Below are 26,019 nucleotides of genomic sequence, written 5' to 3' on the forward strand. Positions count from 1 at the left end.
TATTGGTTTCTAATCAATAAAATGTTAATATATAAAGAAATAGTGGTAAGGCCCGAATGTTGCCTTGTAGGACGGGTACTTTCATAAGGTCTCACATTCAGTTAAAATTAGCCGAAATCTGGTCCGAATCTAAATAAAGTTGAACTAGAAATTGGTATTTAGCATAAAACGTGTAAACGAACTGCTTGAACAAAATGAACTGGTTCATCATTGCTGCCTGACTGAATATCAGGACCTATCTACAATGGTTATTTTCACCGAGACGTCGTAGTTAACGTGGTGGTCCGTAAGTAGGGGTGTGGATCAGACGCACGTAGTTAACAGAGTCAGTTTTGAAGCAGCTAAAGGCCACGACATTATCCAATTAAAATGAACGTTGGACCAAATTATTAATTTTTCAGACTACAGATAATTGTAATTGATTGACTTACGTAATCCAAACGTCGAACCTCCAAAACTTTGTGGGTTGGCGATTGATGCGAAAAAACAAGCGGACCGAAAAGAAGCGAGATACGCTTCGACGCTGCAGATATAAGAAATAAAGTATTTTACGATGTTCGTGGCTTTCCTCTGCTCAAAGTCGTAAGTACATCTTGAAAAACCATGTGCTCCGTGAGCCACACGGTAAAACCGTTCGTCCGCAATAGAAGTGATATGGTACGATATATCATAAAACGGGGTGCAATGAAGCATCTGCCATGGGAATGATTAGAAAAAGAGCGTGTACAGAATACTAGCGGCGAGAAAGACGAATGAAGCAAAATGAAAGGAGGGTTTTAAACGTCGATTTCGTCTTGGTGCTGCGTTTTTTTCATTTTTGTATATTTATATGCAAGAATTCTGATAAGGTTTGAGTTATTTACGCGTGGCGCTGTCAAGAGTATTGCTGCCTGTTTTAATGCTGGTGCGACTTCATCCAATGTTTGTCAATGAATTTACTCAAACAGTTTTCAACTTCACATTAAATAAAATAGTGACACGAGCAACCCAAATGCCTCAATGGATTCTTTTCTACCTAAAAGGACCTTTACCGCAACGGATTGCTTTCTACAAATATTATAATTTCAACCTTGTAAATTTCTAACGGTATGCTCGATCTCTCTTTCTCAGTTCTGATCAGCTATTCACAGTATAGAAAACCGAGGAATGAAACACTGTATACTTGCGTGAGTAGCACACAGTTACCCTTAGGACCGGTAGGAAATAAAAACTGAAATTAAGGTAAACATTTTACGACCCTTCGAATATTTTTTACAATCTTATGAAGAAATACAACGTACTACGATATTATCCCTAGTAATTTCTCGTTTCCTTAATAAGACTACCTTAGTTCAATGTTTTGAGTTTTACGAGCTTTGCTATTGGCAAGCTGTTACAACTACCTGACTAATTTCTACAATACAAAGGAAAGTGAAAACACAGTTATCTTTTTTTTGGAAGTAAACTTGTTTACTTTCGCTTCTCGAACACGCGAAGCGATTAGAGCGAATAGAAATAAGTTAAATCGGTTCTCTGATTTACAATCGAATGTCTTTTCACAAGGTCGTTGGACTAGAACTGAATTAAGAACTACTTTGGCACGCAGACAGCGAGTGTATGGGCCACCCCCAAAGACCTGGCTTGCAGGCTACGCAACACAGATCTCTATAACAATTCATACAGGATTTATCAGGAGTTTGTTTAATATTATTCCTGAATTTTCTTTGTCTCAAAATAATTTTTGTTCTGATTGTTCTTATTATAGTGCTATTATTCTATTATTTATTTATCTTACAAACACAAGGAATCCATAAAATTTGTGTTATTTATATTATAAAATTTCTAAAAAAAACCTATATATCTGTTTGCTTTGATGTTTCCAATGGGTCGTTTTTACTTAGTCTTAAAATAACTTACTGTCTTTATCCAACAAGTGAAAAATGTTTCCAAAGGGAAATTAAGAAAAACGATGTTAGCTTGTTTCACCTTAACTAAGTGGCGTGCCCGCGATCCCAGTAGCATACGGTGTCTTTGACATTAATGATTGTATTTTGCGTTGTCAGAGTCGGCTTGGTTCTAATTGCGGCTCATAGCTGTGTGTCTTAGACCATTTTGTTATTGGATTTCGGTCGCTTTGTCTACAGACAAGTTTAGTTTGTCAATGGAGGGCCCTAGTCGGCTCCACCGCCTTCGATTAGCCCTCTTCTTAGATTTCTGATCGGCGGATTCGATATATCGGTCGTCGACTACTCGGTCCCGTACCAGTCTGTCTGTCTGTCTGAAGCTGCAACGCAAATTGAATGCCGCGGCAGCTTAGCTGGAACCGCTGTTGTTTTGCTTGAGCATTTGCTGAGGATACTGGGGCTGTTCGCTCTTCCATAAGGCACACTTCAATTTCAAGTCCGCATCATTTCTGTCGGACTGTGCTTTTTTCCTTTACTCTGTTTGTAAATCTAATGCATGTTAATTAATCACATACTACATTTTTCGTATTCAGTTTTCCTATTCGTAGGTCGGTATTTGGCCAGGTTGGGCTCGAAGTTGATTCGATTATCATCTGCCATTAACGTCACGTTGTGTCGTGTTTTTCCTGTGGTTATTAATTTGTGTTTTTTTCCTATGTCTGTGTAATTGTTCACGGTCTGTTAAGTCGATTAAGGTGTACAAAGGCGCACCTTAACTTGCGTTTAACTAACAGTGTCCTCGAAGATATTGGCCCTTGATACAGGGTTGAGCATCGTGACTTCCGTGGACCCATTTTACGCGGACCTCGGGTATGATTGGTTGGCTTGTGTTGCTGTATAAGTGTATCCGCTGTGTCAATTGTTAGATGAGTGTTTTTCCAGATGGTAGTATACGGATCGGTTTTTGTGCTGGTACACTCGACTGCACCAATGGCCAATTTCATATAAACGGCGTCAACTACTGGCTGGTCTTTCTTATTAAGATGCGTTTGGCTATTGTATGATAAGAATTACAAATGCCCATTTTCCTGTGTAAGACATACAGCATGTTACCAAATGATTAACTCAAACCAAAGCTATTAATGATCTATAATAGAGTATAATATTATAAAAAAAAAAAAGGTTCAGTGACTGAGTAAAGTTCGAACAGATCGATAACGAGATTGGACTCGTCGGTCAGTACGAGCTTATATTTGACTATCTCTTGCTGTTTATGGAATAGTTCATTTAATTACGCATTGCTCTAGCTCAATAATAAAGGTGGGCTCTTTGCCATTAAAAATAAAAACAAAAACAAGGCTAAAACTTATTTTCATGGCCAAGTTCATAATCACTTTACGTTTTTCCGCAAACCGATGGATATGGATAGCAACCTGAAGAGACCCAAGTACCGGATCGTATCAGAAGTACGGCACATCAAGTCCTGAAACGACCTTTTTTACGATTTGAATGGCCTGTATTATTCTGTTCCATAGCCTATCCTTACATCACCATAACTCATCACAGTGTTGTTTCATTGATTTGTGTTTCTCTCTTTTCGATCTCGTGGCATATCAGTCGGTGCCGATTCACTTGAGTGTTATTGGAGGTGACGCGCAGGTGACTGGCGACATCAGCTCTGGCTGAGACAGAGGGGTAAGTAAGACCCCTGTGCGTCAGCCACACGGTCATATGTGCGATTTTGCTGATTATCGTTTTATTATTACTGGGCTTAGTTGTTTATTGTTAAATTACTAGGACACTTTTCGTGGACATCGTCATCATCAGTATTATATCTTATTGTATTTTTACGTTATAATTATCTCTTTGATTTTACTTAAGAGTTTCAAATATATTTATCCAAAAGCTTCTATTTTGATACCATTAGTAATTTTGGCAAAGTAGTGTACTTATTTAGACGTCGTTAGATCCAGCGAAGCGTCCTTGTGAATCTGATTCCGTGGAACTGGCGTCATCGTATGCAATTATGGCCATGATACGACGACATGATCGTCTGTTGATTGTTTTATTTCATATACTGCTGAAATATTTGTCTATTAAATACACTCTATTGTTTACATGTTTGCCTGTTTGTTGTCTGTAAATGTTCTCCTGCACCCCGAATTGTGTATGTCAGTGTATGTGTACATACATGAAATATGCATGCTCGTATAAATCCTGTTTGTGACCTGTCTTGTGTGCTTTCATCACTTGCGGGGTGAGTCCCTTCATAATGGAACAGTATCTTAACGATTATGGCCACCCTTGTATATGACCTGTTTCTTACCTCAAACATTTTCTTTAATCTTCTATATCACCACCTTGATTATATCGTTATCGTCATCATTGTTACTAGAATTAGCATAAAACCATCAGTCAACGACTTCACCTATTTTGTGATAACTTCATCTTCAGCTGTAGTAAACGCAACAATTCCATCTCCATCATTACTATAGCATCATCATCATCATCATTTCGTACCGTCTTGATCTATAAGTTCCGGAATTAGCCCGGGGGTATAATATATAATTACAGTAATTGATCATATATATATATAACACTTGTATTATTATAATAGTAATAGCAATAACAGTAAGTCATCTCTGTAATATCTCACGTTTGGTTCGACGTTGCGCCTTTGTACTTGAGAGCTCCGAACCATTTCAGCCAACATCTCATGCAGTTGCGGTTTAACTACCCGTCCCCAGTGCACAATGTAGTGGACGAAGCCAACCACTGAGGGCTAGGGCGTAAATGTATACTGACGCCATCTCGCGCACCGAAATCAGAACAGATTATCAGGCGGAACCACTTCCGGCTGGTTTAATGACCTCAACCCGTGATTCCGTTAGCTCTGTTCTTGTTCATAACAGAATCGGTGGATGCGATGATAAATAACTGGGAAATGCTCTGAAGAGGTCACACCGCCGGTCGCGTTCTGCGAGGAGATCGACTTGTTCCGCCTTTTTGAGTCGATGGTTACGGTGCTAACTGGGAAACGATGCTCACGGAACATAATAACCGTCTCGTCCGTTCTGATTGCAGTCGCCAGATGACAGTCTCAATTAATAATTGCCATATTGATAACCTAACGTCTTAGATATTATTTGTACGGCAGTTTTCGCATATTGTAGCTTTTGGCATCAAATATGCATGAACACCAATCGACATATGGTCATATTATAATAAGAAAAACAATTATTTAGAGCAACATTGTTTCGATGTCCTGCAAATAACCCGGCTACGAACGTTAAACCACTACTTCGGGCGTAATATGGACCGGAGCGTAGATCAATGGGCTCATCAGGTTGATATGTTCGTTATGACACGTCAACGGTTATCGCGGCGGTCGTCGAATACATTAGTGTCTTTTGTGTGTGTACCTGTCAGTTTTGTTTGTGTGTAAATCGGCACGGCTGTAAATCTGTGTTTCACGTCTTTATCAGCTCATTTTGGCTGTATAACTGCTGTACCCTTTTTTCGTTCGTATATATATACGATTACCACGGTGAGGTGCGTTCGGGTGGGTGAAGAACGGTTAGGGCAACTGAATGGTAAGGGAATAGAGGAATCTTTCGACGGGCACTGGCAGAGGTTAGGACTTAGGAAGAAATGTTTAAGAATTGACGCGAAATAGAGGTCGATAGAAATTGTTGGGAAATAAGAACGATACATTAGAATCATCATCACAGTCGATAGCGTCGCCCGAACACAGGGCAGTCGGCCATTTCTTATCGTTTTGTTTTTTTCGTACATTTGTATTTCCAGCCCTTCTAATACACTTCAGTTTTACCTGACTCGTCAGTTTGTTAACCATGAGTCCCTTAAGTTTTTTTGACTCCTAAGTACAACGTGACATGCGCGCACACATGACGCACTTATACAAGCACCTCAGATACATCCAACGGTTCTAATTATCTTTCTCATCGTCCAGTTATACCATCTTCTGCTTTTGCAATTCTTCCGTTATTCGTATATATATATATATATATATATATATATATATATATATATATAGGAGGCCTGACAGCTTGGCTCGGTAGCGACCTTCGACAAGGGCTTCTTGTATGCTTTGTGTCATCAAGCAACGCATTCGTTTCCAAGCGTTCGCTTCTTATACGCTCAATTCCATCCAACCTTTTTCTCTTTTAGTTTCGTTTGTGTCTGCCATTACCTAGTACTTCACTACGGTCCACCTATAGTAGTGGTAGTAAGACTTCGTCTACAACATTTTTTTTCTGATTTAGCATATTAGCGATGTATCTACTTTCGTTTACTGCGGTTCTCTCAATCCGTTCAAGCAGTTCCGCTTGTTTGTTTATCCTTTTCGTACACAATACACCCTTTTTGCTCTTGCTCGCCTAACCAACTAGGACTTTTTCGTCTTTGAAAACCGTGTTACCTTCTACATGGTCGCTTATCTTATTATTAGTATTATTATTCGCAACCGAGGAGCTCTTCAATCGTCTTACTTCCTTTAATTTGTTTGCTTGGAAACAGCATCTATGTGTTTGTGTTTATGAATGTTTGCCGTCGCTTTCACAAAATCTCTTTGCTCTGCCGGGCCATCATCGTCATGTATTGGACACTTGGCCTTCATTTTTATCTTTTTTCGCATTATCACTATCGGGTTGATGAATGTTGTGTTCAGTTGTTATCGTTGGTGCTGCTGCTGCTGCTGCTGCTGTCGTTTCCATCGGCTCTATTGATTTCGTTTTAATACCGTTGGCGTTTAAATTCTTCTTTTTTTGTCTAGAGCTCATCATGTTTAATAATTATCTTCATCATCATTACCGTAATCACCATCCAAAAACCTACCCAACCCTGATATACAAGACGGCAGCTTAAATAGCACAAAACAGTGCAGTGTCTCCTTTAGCCGTCTAAATCCAACCCTGTTCTTATTCCAGCTCGAAGTTTGACGACAGACCCCTTGACCGAACGCGAGCCGGTCCCCACCATCCCCATTTATTCGTAACTGCGGTATTAAATTGCTGACAACTGAACGTCGGCGGTTTCAATGCAACGAACGAGTGTCTTTTCTACACGGTAACTGACCCTCTTTGCGGCTGATTTCATAATTCGCTCATTCATCCTTAGATCAACTGATCATCAGGTGGCAATTATGATCGACTCTGCGAATGCGATAATCAGAGGTTGTTATTATCGTGTAATAAAACAATGCGGCTTCGGGAAATGCTCTTCCGTGTGACGGACGACGACATCACGCCTCTGTAGGTGGAGACCGCTCTCGCGCTAAGTCGGAACAATGCGCGTACATAGAGTTCGTAGTTATATTGTTGTGTAAAAACTTGATGAATGTTTTAGTAGGATAGATGCATTAGTTATTCGCCGTCGCTATATAAGTTGAAAGACACAATTAACCGCGTGGTTGCTGGCTCCTTGGCTGACAGACCGCGGACTCTCCGGATCTCGTGTTACTTAGAAGATTCTCGCAGAGAAAACAATTACAAACTGCCGCAATATGGTTTAGGTCGCGGTGGCGCTCACACCGGACCATTGTCCGTCGAAAACTACCGCTGAAGTTTTAAGATATCCTGATTAGGTTCGTCGTTTCTGTAGTTCGTGTTAGAGAATGTTGCCTATATAATTCTATAAATTGTTGATTCTGGAAATGCTGATTTGTGGGACGATTGTTGCCAAGTCGTTATAAAGAGGTTGGTACTGCACTGGTTGTTGTTGAAGTCGGAGATCTTAATCGGAGAATATCTTCATCTTCACGAAGTTCGGGGGGTCTTCCAGCGGTCGAAACATCATGCCACAAAGCCGTTTGTACGAGCGATTTATTATCATTTACAATGGTAACAATAATAATAATAGCTTCATCTTTCCTATAGCAGTTTTTTGGTTCCTTTGGATGACTATGGCTGTTGTCCTTGTTCAGTAACAATCGTAATATTAATAATAATAATAATTGTAATAACATTTGCCGCCGTAATCTTTTCTTATATCTAATATCATTATTGAACGACGCATATGATTTTCAGTTGGAATGCAATTCATAATCACTAAATTGGTTTTTTGTCTCAAGTGGATTTTCAAACATGTCTAAATTTGGTTGTTGTTACTGAGCCCATTGTTGAACAGTTGCTTATCTAGATAATTCTAAGCTAAAATGGGTCTTGGGTAAGGATTAATATTTTGCTATTTAACGTTTCGCTTTTTTTCGTTGTCGCTGGCCTTTCTGTCGCAGTTCTCTATCGCGGGTTCACCGTATGATCCATCGAGGTACCCTAGGCGCATGAACAATGGTGGCCAAATTCCTGCAGGCTTCAAGGGCATAATTTGCGTAACACACACACAAATCAGACGGTCAGTAGTAGCATCTCTTGCCAGCGTGATCCACCTACTTCCCTATTAATTTGCTGTTAGGTACATGAGCAACCTAGGCAATCATATTTTCTAACATGTAAAATATGCGTGTACAGGAAGGTGGCAGTTAGTAACAATGGTACAAGTGTAATGATGTCCTCAAAGTATAACCAGTTCCTCTTGACGATTGCTACATTGTTTGTGAAACTAATTTAGTTCGTTCTTTTTGTGTCCCAATACCAATCAATTAACGCCGAATTCTCCTAGTGCTATCACAGTGATGTAACAATGATTTGGCTGTTTTCAGTTTGTTCAATTTGTTCTTGTGTCGTCATTGACCCCCCTTCCCCCCAGGTCGTAATCATGTTACTATTTATTGGCCTAGGGTAAACCGCGTTTCATGTTTTGTGGAAGTCCCCCCGGAGCACTCTGTAAAAGGTCCTCTTGAACTGCTGATTGGCGAGCGCATAGCAAAATGGGTTAATCGGGCTGTTGGCGTAGCAGAGGAAATAAGTGAAATAGAATAGATGATGATTGACGCAACCACGAGAATCTCTGCAAAAGCCCTCAACCAGCGCGAGGATGTGGTATGGTGTCCAGCATATGACAAACGCACCCAAAATGAATGAGATCGTGCGGAGGGCTTTGCGGGCTCGGTTTTCCGACTTGGACTTTTGTCGTTTCTCGTTATTTTTGCGTTTTTTTCGAAGCCGGTTACTAAAGGAGGAGATCATTTCCCGCTTGGAACGGTTTGAGGCGGCGTTTCGAAAAAGGCCGCCCGGCAGCCTTCCGACGTCTCCCTCGCCCGCTACTTTGGTGACCGTCCTCGAGCTATCACTTCCGCTTGCGCTCTTCACTAATATGTCTTTAGCGGGTATACTTGCGGAGTCAGGGACCGCAAGAAGGGCGGTCGTAGGCAGCTGTTTGCAGACGGTTTCATTGACCACAATGGCCACTGCTCCCGAGCTCGATATGTATTCTACAGGTGTTTGAACTGTGTCTGCTTGGATGACCTGACAGGGTGTGATAGTTGCTAACATTGCAGCGCTTTCAGATGCAGTCACAGCGTCCGTTGATGCTCCGCAGATTTGGGGCATTTTTACTTCGCTCGTCTGCGAAGACTCTATTGGGCCTACCTGAACTTCTTTGTCCCTTGCCGCCGCCGGCAGGTGTTCTTCTTGCGTGGGAGTGGTGCCTCCTAGGATATTGCCGTTCGTTGTTGCCGTGCTGTGCATGTATTGACTGCTAGTAGTGTTAGTAGTTGTAGTTGTGTAATCGTTAGCAACAATCTGTTGCCCTTCGTCGGCTGTTTGTTCTGTTGCTTCGAGACAGGCCTCCGATACGTCGGGCGCCATTTCGGTGATGACTAGCAGCGTGCTGCCGCGCTGTTTTACATCGAGCGATACTGACGGCTGGACCTTTGCGCTGGTGGCAGTTACAGTGGCGTTACCTGTTCTCTTGCTGGAGTGTAATAACTCTATCGATGAATTGCGATTTATTTGACCCGTTGATTCATGATGATGAGAATGATGATGGCTAGCGTTCGTATCTAACGGCTTGCTGCTGGCCGTCGTGCTGCTAGCTATTTTGGAATAGGCTGAACTATAATCAGTGCTATTGGCCGTTGTTGTTGTTGCAGTAGTAGGTGATGTTGTTACTATTGTTGTGGTCTTTGCCGGATCACAATGCAAGCCTTTCCTTGCGATGCCGAGCCCAAGGCCGGGCATGCCTAGACTGCTCAGGCCACCGATTGAGGCTAGCTCTGAGGGGCCTTCTGACTGCTGCGGCTTGAGTCCGAACGCGGGTGCACTGATTCGCATCGCCTCGACGAGTGACATTCGGCCTGCGTCGGACTTCTTGTGCGACTTTGGAGTTTTCGGCTTCGCTTTAGGCTTCGGAGCTTTCGGTTTGTTTGGCTGGGTTGTTTTTGTACTCGTGCTGTTTTCATCCTCATCGTCGAAGTCGTCATCCGATTCGAAGACCGGACTCGAGGAACGGTCTTGATCCTGGTCGTTGTCGTTGTCGGTTTTGTTATTCTTTTCCGAAAATGACGTTGTTTCGGTGTTGTTAGCAAACTTGGAAGACGTTCTCTGAGATTCGAGGATCGACGAGTCGTTGCTGCAAAAGTTGCCTACGGCTCCGTGGCCGTGTGGCTCCTTCGGAGGCGATCGGGGATCCTTTGCTCCTTTGCCACCTAGCGCAGGATTACCCGGCCCGTCGCCCTTGGATGGAGGCCGGTCGGCGCCAACTTGAGCGGCTTTAGCTAGACCGAGGCCGAGCCCAGGCGTGACGTCCAGCGTTCCTCGTCCCATTGCAACGAGCGATTGCATCTTCCTCTGTTTCTCCGCCGATTTTCGTTGCATGTCGCTGGCAGTCTTGTAGATACCACCGTAGAGAACGAATAGAACTACCATAGTGCAATAGAAATACCCAAAGATTAGGGACGTATTGAATACTGGATCCTTGAGGAACTGTACGGCACACTCGCCCGGATTAAGATCGCGGCGCCCAGTAAAGTGTTCCCAGCCCAGGATTGAGATAAAAAATATTAGAAAGGGCAAAATCCACGTGATAACTACCATCCAGATCACTTTGTCGCGGGTCCTCCAAGAACGATACTTGGCGGCAATTTTCACAGAGCAATAGCGATCGATTGTTATCAGCAATACAGTGTAGATTGATACGAGACACACCGTATGATCAGTGGCTAACCACAAATCACATATAACTGGGCCTAGATCCCAACTGCCATTTAGTACATACACAGCGTAGAAAGGCATAGACACTATACCGATGAGTAGATCTGACACTGCTAAAGACACAATGAAGTAGTTCGAAGGCTGACGGATCGTACGCTCAACAATGAACGCTGTCAAGACAAGGATGTTGCCGGCTACCGTTAGTATGATGCATACTCCTATTGCTATTCCAATAAGGATAGTTTGCCACAATGGAAATGGCAGGGTCCACTCAATGACGCCTGTTCCATTGACACCGCAGCTGGTGTGGTTCCAGGCGTCATCGCAATCACCTACGACTTCGCTATTACTTCTGTCTCCCCCGTTGACGACACCGATTGTTGCCGGCCCGCCGGCTCCCACTTCGAACACCGATGACGTGGTAATTGTTAACGTCTCAGCAGCCTCGGTTAGCATGGGTAGCATTGTGGAAAAGGTCTCATTAAATATTCGACGAACCACCCGATTCGAACGATGTGCACCACCGCCGGATGATGCCACCGAAGCGAACGGCGTCGTGGAGGAATCCGTGGTCGTGTTCAACTCCCTCGGCGGCCACTCAGTCGTGACTGTGGCCATCTTTCGTCGTCTTCGGACGCTGCGGTCTAAATTGTGGCAGCTGCAGCAGCAGTGACAGCGAGTAACCGCTTATGTTGTTGTAATCAACGGCTTGTTGATCTGCCAAGCCCGTCCAGCCGCCGATGTTAATGGCGGCCCCGCTAGCAAGGCTTTTCCAAGCTGGCCTAGCTTGCCCTAGATCGACGCCATCGTTGTCAAGGGCGGCTCGTCTCGCGCATGTCTCACCTGGTTCTGCTGATGTGCGCGTCGTTGGCTCATACTGTCGCCATGGCCAAACGAAGCGAATTAATCACTCTGGCTGAACTTCTGCTTATTCTGACTTCTGTTATTGCTGTCTTCTTCCTTTACGCGTTGCGTTTCGTTTCTATTCAATATTTTCGCAGCACCTCGTGATGACTCGACAGAGTTTTTGTTTGCGTTTGGCTCTCACTGAGGGACCTTAGTAAATCCTCGGTATACTATTGTATGTCGCTTATAAAATGTATCGGATTGTATTGGCTGAAATGCGTTACACCAAGGACCAGTTCTCATCGGAGAGCGTTGACGCACAGTAATATTCTACCGCTTTTTCTCTTTGTCTCTTTTCTTTGGATTTTTGCGTCGAGCTACGATAACTCGTTGCCTGATGCTTGATGCTAATCAACGAAAGAGTTCCGTGGAAGCCAGATTCTGTTTTTGACACGTTTTTTGGTTGCCGTTTTCGCTCTGGCTTTATTTTTGCGTGTAATCAGTTTGTTCCTTCGAGCTCATCTATCTGAGCCCCCTCTCGGCTCCTTCACCGCCTTCTCGGTTATAAGTGTTGTTATATTATAATTATTATGCTACGTTCCTTGTTGAGTTATATCCTTACACACTTACTTGTTTTATGACGCGTGTTATGTCATTAATATTACTATTGTTGTTATCGTTAATTGTATTAATAGTATTATTCTTAGTTATAGCTTATGAGTTGTACCTTGAAGATCTTTTTCTTTGTCGTCGTTGTTGTGGGCGTCTTTCCTGTGCTCGGGTTTTCTTCGTCTCCAACTTTTTTCCGCTAACCTGATCTCAAAGTCGGACGTGTTGATCCTGTGTCACCCTCTCTGCTATGACTTAGTTCCCGTCTTCTTATTCCGTTACTATATCGTTAGCGGCCGTCGAGTAGCGATTCCGATCGTCCTTTCTCGCACATACTTCTATGGTTTGTTATTTATTTTCTCTTTCTGGCGTGATATGGTTTGCTTAATCAGCGCTAGCATTTGAATATTATAGTGTCGATAGGAGGAGGACTGTTTATTGCTATTAGTACTAGTTAATACGATTCCTAATCGAAGGTGTGATCTGATAAGACACAGCATACCACGTCCCAACGCCTTCTCCCGAGTCTGCCGGGAGGACGGCGCAGGTGAGATCTGGCTCCGACGATGGTTTTTGTCGGTTGCGCTCTGCCAGATGCCCGCAACTGTTGTTGCTGCTACGAGCCGCCCGCCTGCACCGACCAGCCGGAAGCAGCAGCCGGGCGTCGGGTCGCGGTTTATTGGATGAACGTTGCGTCGTACACTGGACTTCGCTCCTCGGTCTAATTCGATGGAGACGTTCGCTAAATTTCAGGCACTGCTCAAAAAATGTCGGTCCTTCGGGGCGGTAGAACACGTACGTACGATGTCTGCTCGTGAGCTCAGCGCACTTCCTTAGCGGGCCTGATCGTTAGGATAATGTTCTGTAGGCATTTGTCTTTGAAAATGAAGAGGTTTCGAATTGAAATTTTGTTCGGATGGATGAAGTTACGGACAGTGCGCCGGCCCCCTTTAGCCCACAGGCTTATTCTTTGTTACTGACACGTCCTAGTGGAGCGTTTATGGTGCATGTACAGCTGTCCTGCGTCCTCTGTTTCGTCGGCTGATTTTTGTCGCCTATTTCTTCGAGACCGCTGTTCTAGCCCGCGCAGGCATTCAGTTAGTTCGAGTGTCGTTTCTATTTTTCGGATTATTCGCACAGAGCTGAAGCAGCCTAGTTTGGCAGTCCCGATCACGTTAATCTTAGTTTTTTCATTTAATATATGTAGAGTATAATCTATTCAAGAACATTAGATAATCAAATACGGCAGGTAACCGCTGTGTAATAGGTCGCCCAATGGGTTGCTCAGAGTAATATTAGAATAGAAAGGAATTTTCACTTACAATTTTGTCTATCACAAAATTGCTGAAATCTAGAAATGTATAAATGATATCTATGGTAGCCCAATCACGTCATCACCGCTGGTAATTTTGCTTCGTCGACATGCCTCGATAAATACGTTCTTGGGGGAACACTGATTTTAATGATGAGTGATGCTGTTTTTGAATCGGGATCCGAATCACTTCGCTATATGCGACAAGTTGCCGTGAGTTGCCACTCGATAGTCAGCTAATATTTTCGTCACTTGGCCAATGCTGAATTTGCACATTATTCAACACACCTGCAATGAAAGGTATCGATAGAAAACAGACAAATGTATTAACGTTATTTGTCATCCAGAGGACGGCGAAGAAATTATATCTACGTCGATACCCATTGCTTCAGCTCTTCAATTACTATAACCATCTTCTAGCAGCTTTTCCGATTCATCACAACTACGGCCACCGCCTTTGCACAGAACAAAGACCATGGCCACCACAAAACCTCACATCTGTCCTAGTCTTGAATTTGATGTCATTTCCAGCAGATCCCTTTGCCAGCGTATAAGTGGCCCCATTCACAAGAGTTCTCATTGTAGAGACGCTGTCGCGAGCTCAGGTCACAGTACGTTTTTGCGCAGCATCCGCACGTTTCGTTCCGCTACTGCCGTGACACGACTGTATAGTTGGCAACACAGGATAGCAGAGACAGTATCCGCGCACTAACAACCTTTTAGACCCCGACGCATCCGTCTAGACATGGCCACCACTAGAACTGCCTGTCCTGATGCTACTGGCATTATCACTGAAATGAGATTCAAAAGAAACCTATCCGTATTGTATACGTAGGCATTGCCTGCTGCTTCCTGCTTTGATAGCGAATCGGGGCTGGTGATCTGTAATCTTTTCGAATTTTTAATGCACATTGCTGTGTGCGAGTGCAGCTGCTTCCGACATTGGTGTCTAGCATGCGGCCGCAGTTCCACAGGCTTAGGCCTGATGAGTCGTGTGATACGGCCCTAACTTCTGGCCTGGTCCTTGTTCACCTTTCCGACACTCGTCACCCAGTTTGCTAGTAGCTACAACAGCCACCATAATGAGTCAGCCTCGAAGCCACTTTTCTGCAATAAACGCTATTAAGAGCTGTATAGTAAGCGAAGTGGAGTTACTTACTCGAAGTAACTGTTGCGTCGGCGACCGTGTGATGTGCGGCAATTGCGACGGTCCGTCCGTTCGTGTTTTGACGGGTGTAGTTATCGTGCTTCGAATTCAGGGGACCGCGCGTTGTAAGGAGCGTCGTGTGGTCGCTTGCGGTTTGTACATCCTGCAGCAGCAGCTTCGTTCCATTCCGAGTCGCCTTGCTGCCTGGTCTCAGTCTGCCGTTCTCCTGTATATCTCCAACCAACCATCTTCCAACGACGTTACGCTAGGCTTTAGTACGGTCGTTCCCTCCCTCTCTACGATCCGTGTCTCTCCGGAGCTCAGAAGCCCGGGTCGGCTTAGCCTGGACACTTACCGCGCAGCTTCTACGACGCGGAGAAGACCAACATTACCAGTACCGCCGTAGGCAGCAAGACGTCTGCCGTTACCATGGAGCTCTCGAGGGTCACCCTCGCGCCTCTGCTTCGATGCGAACGAAGGTTCTGTGGAAAAGGGCGAGGAAACTTTTGACCAAAAAATGTTTTACTGTTTCACTACTACTGTTACCTCATTACTAATACTAAGTAACATCAAAGGGGTGGTACCCTGCTTTGCTTGTAGTGGATGAAAGGTCGCTGTAATCCTGCAATGTCACTGCTGCTGATCCGGGATCTCGTAGCAAGATCGAAAGGGGAAAAATTTTTAAAATAATAATAGTAATGTATCAAATTTATTCATCGAGATTTCATAGAACACACACAGATCCGGAAAGTACAAAGAATGCTCATATCGTATTAGGTGATTAATCTTATGTACACATATCGGTTCGCGTTTTATGTTCGCTAATATTGCATTCGTCGAGATATCTAAAATAACTATCAAGCTGGTCGAAGGCTAGTCTGAAAACACGCGTATCTCGCCTACGGTGATCCACATTGATGGTGCCAATTAAACAGTAACTAGCACAGTCTCATTCAAGAACTCGTTAGGTGCGCTCGTATTTTGGCTTTGAGAGAACATGGTAAAGTAAAAGAGAGCGGGTAGCTGGCCGGAAGCAAACTGAAATACCCCCGTCACAAAACGGGCGGACGATGGTCGGTCGGGCAGAGGCCTTAGTGCAAAATATGCTACCCCACATTGTCCCGTTTGTTCGCCCAAATGTCACCCATTTGCCTCTTAGAGAAGAGGCTTCCAGCTAAGCGCTTCTTTGCCAGATAGCCAAGGTCTCTAAAGTAACCCGAATCATAAATCGGGGGAGAGGTCTGAAACCCGCGCCTCAAGAACTTTCCGTTGCTGAGATAAGGTGAAAAGGACGGCAGGTAATTGTGAAGACTGTAAGTGCACCGCTCTTAGATAGGTGGCTGGTATATATATTGACAGCTACTGGATCAACCTCTTCCAAAGAGTGATTTCTAAGAAGCTTGGAGATACCAGTCCGTTGCAGAAATGACGAAACCGTCACTTTTTAACAACATTTTCAAAACTATGTCGCAAAGAAAAGAAGCCAGAGAAATGGATACCGTTTTCTACATTAGACGAATGAAGTTAGGTAGTTTTCGAAGAATTAGATTGACAGCTGCTTGTATTGTGTTTTTAACCTTGACATCCATTTACAGGCACAGTGTGTTTGCAATGGGCCCTCACAACATATGAAGCCTTATTCTTAGCGTTTGGGGATGATAAGTCGGATTCGTACATAAAATCCATAGAATTAAGTATTTCGAAATAATGCAAACATCACATACCACAATATCCGCATAACCCCTGCTAATTACGTAGTTTCTCGACATTTTTTAATTCACTGTCGATTTTACAGCCAACTACCGAGAAGACACATTAGAGGAATACATATATCTGTTATACATACTAAGTCGTCATATAGAAATTTCAACTTCATTCACTGTAAGGTTCTTTTTCTTAGACTTAATACACCAGCCAGCACCACAATTAGGGAGAAGCTTTCCAGTGATGTCTCACTTATGCAGCTGTAATACTTAAGCATTTCTGTAGAGATAACGTTCATATGATGGTAATACCTTACAGTTCAGATCCGACATGCTTCAATATATGAAGGTAGAAGCAGAGGTAATCGCAGGTTGACGACTTTTAACCTGGTGACAAATTAGGACAGCATGGCCTATTTAAATATGTACTCCGACGTAGCCGGATTCTTATCTGTTTGATTCGATTAGTTCTATGTTATCACCCAGTCAAACGAGATCAGTCGAGCAAAGATACTATAGGGATTTAAATGTTTTTGACAATGAATGACTCAAAAACTTAAATAAAAAGCGTTGGAGGTCTACATCTTCCAGTATTTATACAAAAAATTTTTGTTGCCTTATATTTAAATACATACAGAGCTTGAGGAGGTGCGATAGTTAGTGAGAAGTCGGTATTATGCCGACGATTTCCTGTGATTATTAATTATTATTATAAAGATTTTCTGTAGCATATCTTATGGAATTCCCAGTCAGGGAATAGGAACCAAAATTAAGTTTTAGGTCCCTGTGCATTGTTACTTTGAACGATTATTAATTACGATGACATTGTTATTCACGTCTGAAGATATGATAAACAAAATTCCATGTATGTGATAATAACAGATACTTGCAAGTTTTTCTCAATCTCACTATATTACACCGTATTTTTGTTAGATGAGTTTAGTAGGGCACGGTATTTTTTATTACTTTAAGGGAAGAAGTTCTTACAAATGGTTTTACACAAAGAGCAACAGAATGATCGTCCTTCGCTACACCTTAAAGGCTGCTGCAAGGTATAGTTAAAAAAACTCATTTGATTTTAATCGAAAATCGATAGGTATTTTTCGCACTAGGGAATACGATATTCTTTTATAACATTCGATATTATTTATCACACTACTCTTCGCCAAACACATCTAATACTAATAATTCACTAAAATCAATCAGGAACACAATCTCAATTTATTTTAAAGCGCTACCTTTACCTTGAGATGGAAGACACGTTTCTCAGCTAGGGGAGTATTTCCCATACAAATACTTTCCGAAGGTTAACGTTCAGATACATAACCTTCCACGAATGTATACATTAAGTCATAATCGGTATTGAACAACCCATTACCTAGGAAGGCTTCTAAGGACTTGAAAGAATGTAATTCGGTAATAAAAACTTCTATACAATTTCAAGTTTTATCAGCCCGGTCAACATTTTATTATTCGTTTTAGACGGTTCTTACTGCCAGTTATTACTGCTTAGCTCTTTTTTCTGTAACCGACCGTAAGTATAGTTTATGCGTAAAGCTTGCTGTCTAAAGCGAAACTTAGCGGCGGTACCAGATGTAAAACCTGAAATATGTATAGCTCTTTTCTTTACGTTTAGTAGTCAATGCTTAAAACACAATAAACAAATTATTTGAAAAAGTCAAACCACCAACAGAATATATTTTCCCTCCGAATAAATTTCTGAACACAGTTCAAACTTGTTTTACAACTGACACCTACAAGGCTATACCCAAGCTAATTAACGAAACTCTCCCTCGTAGCGTGCGTCTATAAAAATTTTATTAGGGTAAAGCGTGCGCATATGCATCTAATTCTATAAGGTACAAACGGCAAAACAGTACAGTTTACCATACTACAAATATACAAACGACAGAACGGATTTTCGTGTGCCTAGTGTCGCCGCTGCGTTGGTTCCCACTGCGATTTGAAGAAGCGCGCCCATTCCGCTTGTGCTAGCGCCGGCTGCTACAATCGACTATTCTATACGATCGAGGAAGCCTTGAGCGGTTTTACTGGGGTTCTCTAAGGGCGGTCGAAAAACAGCAGCAGTTTCGTCAACCGCCATCTTCCGTTTGGCCAGTGCTAGCTGCAGCGGCCGCATCACAAACAGCAAAAACAATACCAGTAGAAGGCAGTTGTGGAACCAATGAGTGTAATGGCTTCACGGGTAGGCCCGGTGAGTTCGCTGGCACACGCCACTGATTCCAGTAACCGGTGACCGGTCACCGGGTGACGGACAGTTCAACACATAAACCAGCCAAATTTTGCTTCGTGTACAACATAAAAAATTGCTCTTGCAGCACCGTCGTTTCGCGCCCATTTGCCCCTATCGCAGCCGTTTTCTACTGCGTCAGTGACGCCTCTGCCGTTCGGGAGGCTGCCATTGACATGACCATTGCCGGCCACCGGCGCGCAGTGGAAGCAAGCGGACACTATTATTAATCGCCCCTTCCACTGACACGACCGCCTTGCCGCTCTGTCATAGACGTCTTTATCGTCACCGGCTTCATCGTTATTGTTGTTGTTGTTATTATCGTTCGAGTATTTATAAATCCGCTTGCGAATCGAAGGAACAGTGCAATGAATAGTGGCTGTTCAAACGACAACGCCAAAAAAGTGACAATGTCTTGCCTCGATCAACTAAAGGAGCTTACCATTGTGGTAGCCGACACCGGCGATTTTGAGGGTGAGTATTTGTGAAGCAAGTACGAGTAGCGTATAAGAATAATTAATCGACAAAATGTCGGTTTTCGAAAAAAGAAATAACACAGTTGAAATGACCACGTCAACGAGCTTCACAATGTCCCCTTTTATGATCTGTCAGTAGATGTTTGTGCTGTGTTCGATGGGTTTCTACACCGCGAGAGCGTCGCCAGAACCTCCGCGAGACAGTTGTAAGTAGAGTGTAACTTGTTTCTGTTCGATTGATACTGTAATCAGTATTTAGCACAGATATCGTGGCTCAGGCAGCGCCTATTCAAGCTATACAGCCAATAAAATAAAGCAGAAAGAAACAGCAAGTCAAAATGAGTTCGAAAACGGCCCACGACTGCAGATAATGGCAAACGTGAATAGCGTATGTGTGTAGATTTTCATATGTGTAAAATGTGTGTGCTACAAACGCAACTGGTTGTTCGGCCATGGTTTTTTTCTGGGGCAAAGGGTCTCATTATACAATGATACCCCGTTTTTGAAGCTTGACATGAGCTCTGCTTGATTCCTATGGATTGAACTATAATGACGAGTAAACCAAGTTGTGCCGTTGTTTCCAAGTAGATGAGAAGTATCGTAGCGCAGTAGTATAGGGCTAAATTCGTTGGGTTAAAAATAACGCATGCCCTTTCTTTCTATTTCCTGTTAGATGGACCAGATTATATATATGTATGAACGTACTTCCGAATTCGAAGCGTATTATTAGTGATAAAATAGCACTCTATAAAGAAAGCTTCGACAAGAGATTAACTGTACAACGGATCTATTGTAGACTTACGCTTACCACAGACTGTATTATGGATGGTAATTACTGTGTAGTGTAAGAATTATAATGGCGACATTCACGGGTATTAAGAGAGAAATGATTTCGTCTGTGCGCAAATGAGTGGGAAATGTTTCTTACGATTAGATATGTTATTAATTACTTGATTTTTTTGATGATTCGATCTTTAATGATATTCACCAATATTCGTTACCACACCGTGTAGATTATGTTAAATTTACCACAAAGTAAGGCCCACATTGAAGCCGGATTGTTAGATCAAATGAAGTTGTCCTGAGACGACAGCAACTTCGTGGCAACAAACGATAATAGTGATAAATAGAAAATTAGTGTAGTTTCTGTAGTCCGAATGGAAGATAGGGCTGAACGGGTACACGTAATTACAGGAATGACGTGGTGTCGATATAGATGTGTGTACGTGTTCGTCGTTTAAGAGAAAATGTAACTCTGTTGTAATGGTTAATGCCTCGTCTTATGCTAGTTCTTAGTGTTATGTCCCAAGCGGAATTGATTGCTACCGAATAATTTTTTGGGTTATGCGGAATTTTTGTAAAAAATTTCGCTATATATGAGATAAAAAAAGGTTCGCGACGTCACGTTCCGAAAATCAAAACCAACCTGGATTTTATGTTTAAGGATGGCAATTATCGATGCTTATCTTTTAGTGTTTGTTTTTTAACCTACATTCGTTTTATGCTAACGCAGTGTAAGTCGCGAGATTTCAAAGATTCGGAAAGTTTCATCCATTTTTCAAAAGCGCACTCAGGAGCTTTAGGCAGTAGCACAGTTAAATACTTACCTATTGCGAGTGATGTGTGAGGGATTTTAAAACGCCACGTCTTCAACGCTTATTCAAGAGGGACCTCCTCGGAGGGTCGCGTGAGTTATTATAATAATTGTTTTTGTCAGATTAAAGCTTGCCTTGTGAGGTATATCCATATTGAGTTAAATGTTCGCGTAAGTGTTACGTCATAATATGTACCCCACTTACCAATACACAGACCCAATAGAGATACAGAACCCTTAATACATCAAGCAGCAATCTGATATTGTACCACTACCAAATTGCTTATTTTCAATATATTATACTATGGCATATATCTGCCACTGGATTTCTGTTGTGATTGAGTCTGTTATTTCGAGTATGATCAAAGAGCCTTTTTAAAAAAATCTTTTTCAAATCGAACAGAACATGTTTGTCATTTAGCGATAGAAATGGTATTTTGATGAACGAACTCGATATATGTTTTTTAAACGACGCTCCCTACATGTTTCAAGATTGACCTTCCGACTTTTGGAAGGTTTTTGTCATCATAATCCCGTTCCAAGAGAGAAATTATCATAGTTAGCGTATCACTCAGTGAAAAGGCATGACGTGGGTGGCAATTTCTCGCTCGTTCTCGAACGATACATGAACTTGAAATATCTACAGGAGTGACGACGCGCATCACAAGACCGCAGTGGGCGGCCCACAGCGAATTACTGACGCTGCCGCCTGTGGTGTGACATATTCGCCACGTGCAGTTCTGGTGGTCGACGTGTGACTCACAACCAAACGAATATGAAATAGGGACCCAAGGAGCAAGGCCCAAAAGCGAGGCTTGCCCTTTCACAAATAGAGGAAGCATATTGATCTGAGGCATACCATATTAACAAAGAATTGAACGGAAAGAATTGAAGAATTGAAGTTTTTTGGACTGCCGGTCATAACGGTACCCTTTTGTGGGCGATTTGGTATAACTGCAACGATTTCGGTGGCGACACGATCTCCATTATTTAGAGCTTTGTTTGAATTGTTTTAGGATAGCTGAATCCGCTCAATTTTCGATGACGATATGTGATGGCGTGTGATTTATGCGTCTTGTTTATTCCAATGTCTTATTTTTCATAGTTCGATACGGGTACAAAGTACCGAGACCATATCTGAATGATTACCATACAAATATTGCAAATGTTTTATCCTAATAGTATCTGGCCGCAAGAGCCTGTGAAAGTTTACGATAGTTGGGGCTGCAAAAGGTGCTAATACTCCGCCACTATCCTTATTGCATGTCATTCATATGTCTCTTTGTCCGATTCACATATCGTGATATAATGGTACCATGATTTCGGGATACGTCTGAGCTAAATTTGGTAGAACATTTGCCCCCTCTAAATAGACTGAATAAGCACTTGAGTAGGTAAGTCGTGAAAAATTAAAGGCCGAAAGATGCGCAAGCAGGCGAGCGATAGAGAGGGAAAGCGGGCGGGCGTACAATGCTCCTGGCAACAGCCTCAATCAAGAGATTACCCCGGACACGCATCGCTCGTCTGATTAATGTACAATACTACAGCGAGAGAAATTTTTAGCAGGTCCTTGACCCCATTTCTGATAATTTTTCACCACCGTCAATCAGAAAATAAAAGGACTAACCTTACATATAATATCAGCAACGTCTTAATAAGTAGAACTACCTAAGACTTTGCCAATCTGTCTAACTCAACGCAAAACCTTTCGTGTCCGTCTAGAACAGTTACGACTGCATTTACTCCCCTAGTCTTAATTAGAAGTCTTCCAGTGGCTTGAAGATGATATTGCTATGGGTGGCCTGAGGCAGACGCACATACGAATATGATAGTAGCATACCACCTTGTATCATGCGGCTCAGAATGCGGAGAATGTCCAAAGAGATAGCCCCCGCAGAAAAAGTAACCGGTAAAAGGAAGGAGTCAATTTCAAAGCTTGTAATGGGAGAAGTATATCTACAATGTGCCGCTAAGAACTAAATGCGTGCATATAATTGTATCGTGTTGTTATTGTTGAAAATCAGCTGAAACTTGGTGCAGGCCGATGGTCTCATATAGCACAACGGAGTAAAACATCGGCGGTGTTTATCGGTGGTGTTTTTGAAAAATACTTTACGGCATACGTAAAGCATGAACAGGCCCTGGAGAACAAGTAAATTCAAATTTACTTATATGTACTTATAGGAACTGTATTGGCACGCTAGCACCTTATTGCACGAGCACACTTTGATAAGAGGAAAAAGATTTGTAGATGTTATTTTGGACTCGACGCCATCACAAGTATCGCGTTTAAAGACTATTTCTAATCATTTTCGTTGATAAACTGTTAACTTAGCAAAAATTCTTTCCTGCATACCATCTGAAAGGTTCAGAAGATTTGCGCATTTCACAGACCTTGAAAACCGATAAATAGTACTAATTTGTGCTACAAAAGAAGGAAAAAATTCATGGATATATCTTGTATCGTTACTATCGTTTCCCAGGTAGCTGTTTATAAAGTATACCGGAAATTCGCTGTTTGGTCGGTGATTTCCCAAACTGTTAGAGCCGTATACTTGATAATAATACGTAATAATGATGTGTAATATACCCGGGACAGAAACGATTCTCGTTTTACGACCTTTTATTGTCGGTTTTTTGATGACCGCCATCTGAGTTTACCACCATACACTCTGCATTTGCAAACTATTGTTTAGATGAGATCTACATTTAAGAAAAAATATGTAACTCCATTATGTAAGTTATTCTGATATTTTTTTGCGAAGCTATGAAGGAGTACAAACCAACGGATGCGACGACGAACCCATCGCTGATTCTTCAAGCCGCCAAACTTACACAGTATCAAGCCCTCATCGACGAAGCAGTCAGCTATGGTCGAGGTAAAGGAAAAACTCCGTGTGAACAGCTCGAAGAAGCTATGGATAAGTTATTCGTACTGTTTGGAAATGAGATTCTTAAGATTATCCCTGGAAGAGTGTCAACGGAGGTTGATGCCAGGTCAGTGCTCATTATTTGGTGATTCAGTAATTGTCTTGTTTGCATTTATAGGTCTGGTATGTGGGATCTATATCTTAGTAATCCACCAGATGATTTATAAAAACTTCTAATATATAATATTAAAATGTATTTTCTCTCTTCTGTAGGTTGTCCTTCGACAAGGATGCATCGATTAATAAGGCCGTCAAATTGATTTCGCTCTATAAAGAATTAGGTGTGCCTAAGGAGCGTGTACTTATAAAATTGGCTTCTACATGGGAGGGTATCGAGGCAGCTCGAATCCTGGAGAAAGAACATGGCATCCATTGTAACATGACGCTACTCTTTAACTTTACCCAGGTATACGGGTGTTGCTTTTGACACTAGAAGCCCGAATAAATCAACTGACCTGGTTTAAAGTAGAACTTGTAGATGCCATATGACATGCAAATAGAAAGAATTAACAGAGATTTACGCACGACTGCATAATCTGTCGGCCCTACCATGAGTATTTTCAATCAAAAAACCAAACTGACCTATACGCGAACTTTTCCTATTAATTTTTAAAATCAGGATTCAACGATAATAAACATTGTAGATCTTTCCGCCATATGCGTATAATAAAACAGGATATACCATTCGTGTATTTTGGGCAATCGCTTGCGCAGAGGCGGGTGTCACGTTAATCTCACCCTTTGTTGGCCGTATAATAAAACAGGATATGCCATTCGTGTATTTTAGGCAATCGCTTGCGCAGAGGCGGGTGTCACGTTAATCTCACCTTTTGTTGGCCGTATCCTTGACTGGTATACAGCAAACACGGACAAGAAAGCGTTTGAGCCACTCGAAGATCCAGGAGTGAAAAGTGTTACTAGGATCTACAACTACTACAAGAAATTTGGGTACAAAACTGTTGTTATGGGTGCCTCTTTCCGTAATACGGGTGAAGTGAAAGCGCTTGCAGGATGCGACCTACTCACGATTAGTCCTGGCCTTCTCAAAGAGCTTGCTAATTCCAACGAACTAGTACCACACTATCTCAAGGCCGAAAATGGTGGGTATTATAAGAGATAAATTAATGGAATAAAATTAGCAGCAAACTAAGATTCAGGCAACAAACTAAGAAACCGAGTAAATTAAAAAAAGAAAACTGCTTCGGTTTTGTAGGTTTACGTTTAAGGAATTGTTTTATGTGCATTTTTCTGTTTGTTAAGTAGTAATACGGTGAAAGTTTTTACGGTTTTGGGGGTAGGTGTCAATATTTAGGAAGTCGTCGTCATTATGAGAGTTACATGTAGAAGAAATTAACCGATACGTTGTCACCTGTTTCACGACTTCCAGCACAAATAATGTGCAGGTGGGCGCTTTCATGAGTCTAAAAAAGGCAATATTTGTAGCAGATGCAGAAGGAATTGTATTGAATACTATGCTTTCTCCTAGTGTTCTGGCTTTAGAGACTACGATTATCCTGCAGGCTCAGCATTTGTGCCGTACACGTTTAAGCCTTTAAATTAAATTAAATTAAAAAAGGTCACATACATCCATGAATGTTAGCAACTGTTTCTGCAATATATTATTCATGTATTATGGTGTTATATAATAAATTTATGGAAACATATTGCTGAACATGTATTATCAAAGCAAACATACGTTACTTATTGTTATTATGAATAGATTTTCTATGATCATTATGAATACATCATAAGGTTCTCTATTGCTTAATGATTTCTTCTGGATTGTATTTTTCAGCTACCAGCATAGAGCTAGAAAAAATCAGTGTCGATGAGAAGCGATTCCGATGGGATATGAACGAAGATCAAATGGCTACTGACAAGCTTTCAGATGGAATACGCAAGTTTGCTGCAGACGCTCGTAAACTTGAGGCGCTTATTCAGGAGAAGTTAAAATCCTAAGTTAGTAGCAACTCAATACAAAACGGGTACCTGCAAGACTACACTGCAAACGAATATAAAAATATTTTTCGTGTTGACATAAAAAGCGTCGAAACTTTACACGATTTCTTCTTTCATTAGATGCATGTTAAATATTGATTGCCAACTGGTTGACTTTTTGCAAAGTGGACGTTTAATTTAACAGTTAGTTAAAACATTTTAGCACACACTAAACGAAACAAACCGCTGCCTTCATTTT

General features: G+C 42.1%; 2 protein-coding genes across 4 annotated transcripts; one reads left to right on the forward strand and one right to left on the reverse strand.

Annotated features, from left to right (window-relative positions):
• Positions 1-1,422: 1,422 nt before the first annotated feature.
• On the reverse strand, positions 1,423-18,461 carry LOC111246908 (muscarinic acetylcholine receptor gar-2-like). Of its 2 annotated transcripts, none has more exons than XM_022797285.2 (3): positions 17,816-18,461; positions 14,881-15,350; positions 1,423-14,009 (listed from the first exon to the last, which is right to left on the reverse strand). In XM_022797285.2, exon 3 carries the CDS (start codon positions 11,570-11,572, stop codon positions 8,654-8,656), a length of 2,919 nt encoding a protein of 972 aa, XP_022653020.1. In that variant the 5' UTR covers positions 11,573-14,009; positions 14,881-15,350; positions 17,816-18,461; the 3' UTR covers positions 1,423-8,653. The 2 variants fall into 2 exon arrangements, with proteins under 2 accessions (XP_022653020.1, XP_022653019.1); XM_022797284.2 differs by having other exon boundaries at positions 1,423-14,512.
• A 582-nt stretch (positions 18,462-19,043) lies between these two features.
• On the forward strand, positions 19,044-25,880 carry Taldo (transaldolase). 2 transcript variants are annotated; one of them, XM_022800430.2, is made up of 6 exons: positions 19,156-19,296; positions 19,438-19,504; positions 23,658-23,889; positions 24,036-24,228; positions 24,610-24,922; positions 25,618-25,880. In XM_022800430.2, the coding sequence occupies exons 2-6, from the start codon at positions 19,438-19,440 to the stop codon at positions 25,779-25,781; spliced, it is 969 nt and encodes a 322-aa protein (XP_022656165.1). In that variant the 5' UTR covers positions 19,156-19,296; the 3' UTR covers positions 25,782-25,880. The 2 variants fall into 2 exon arrangements, with proteins under 2 accessions (XP_022656164.1, XP_022656165.1); XM_022800429.2 differs by lacking the exon at positions 19,438-19,504 and having other exon boundaries at positions 19,044-19,296.
• The last annotated feature ends 139 nt before the right edge of the window (positions 25,881-26,019 follow it).

This window comes from Varroa destructor, unplaced genomic scaffold (genome assembly GCF_002443255.2).
Source record: "Varroa destructor unplaced genomic scaffold, Vdes_3.0 BEIS01000003.1, whole genome shotgun sequence".
Lineage (NCBI taxonomy): Eukaryota > Metazoa > Arthropoda > Arachnida > Mesostigmata > Varroidae > Varroa > Varroa destructor.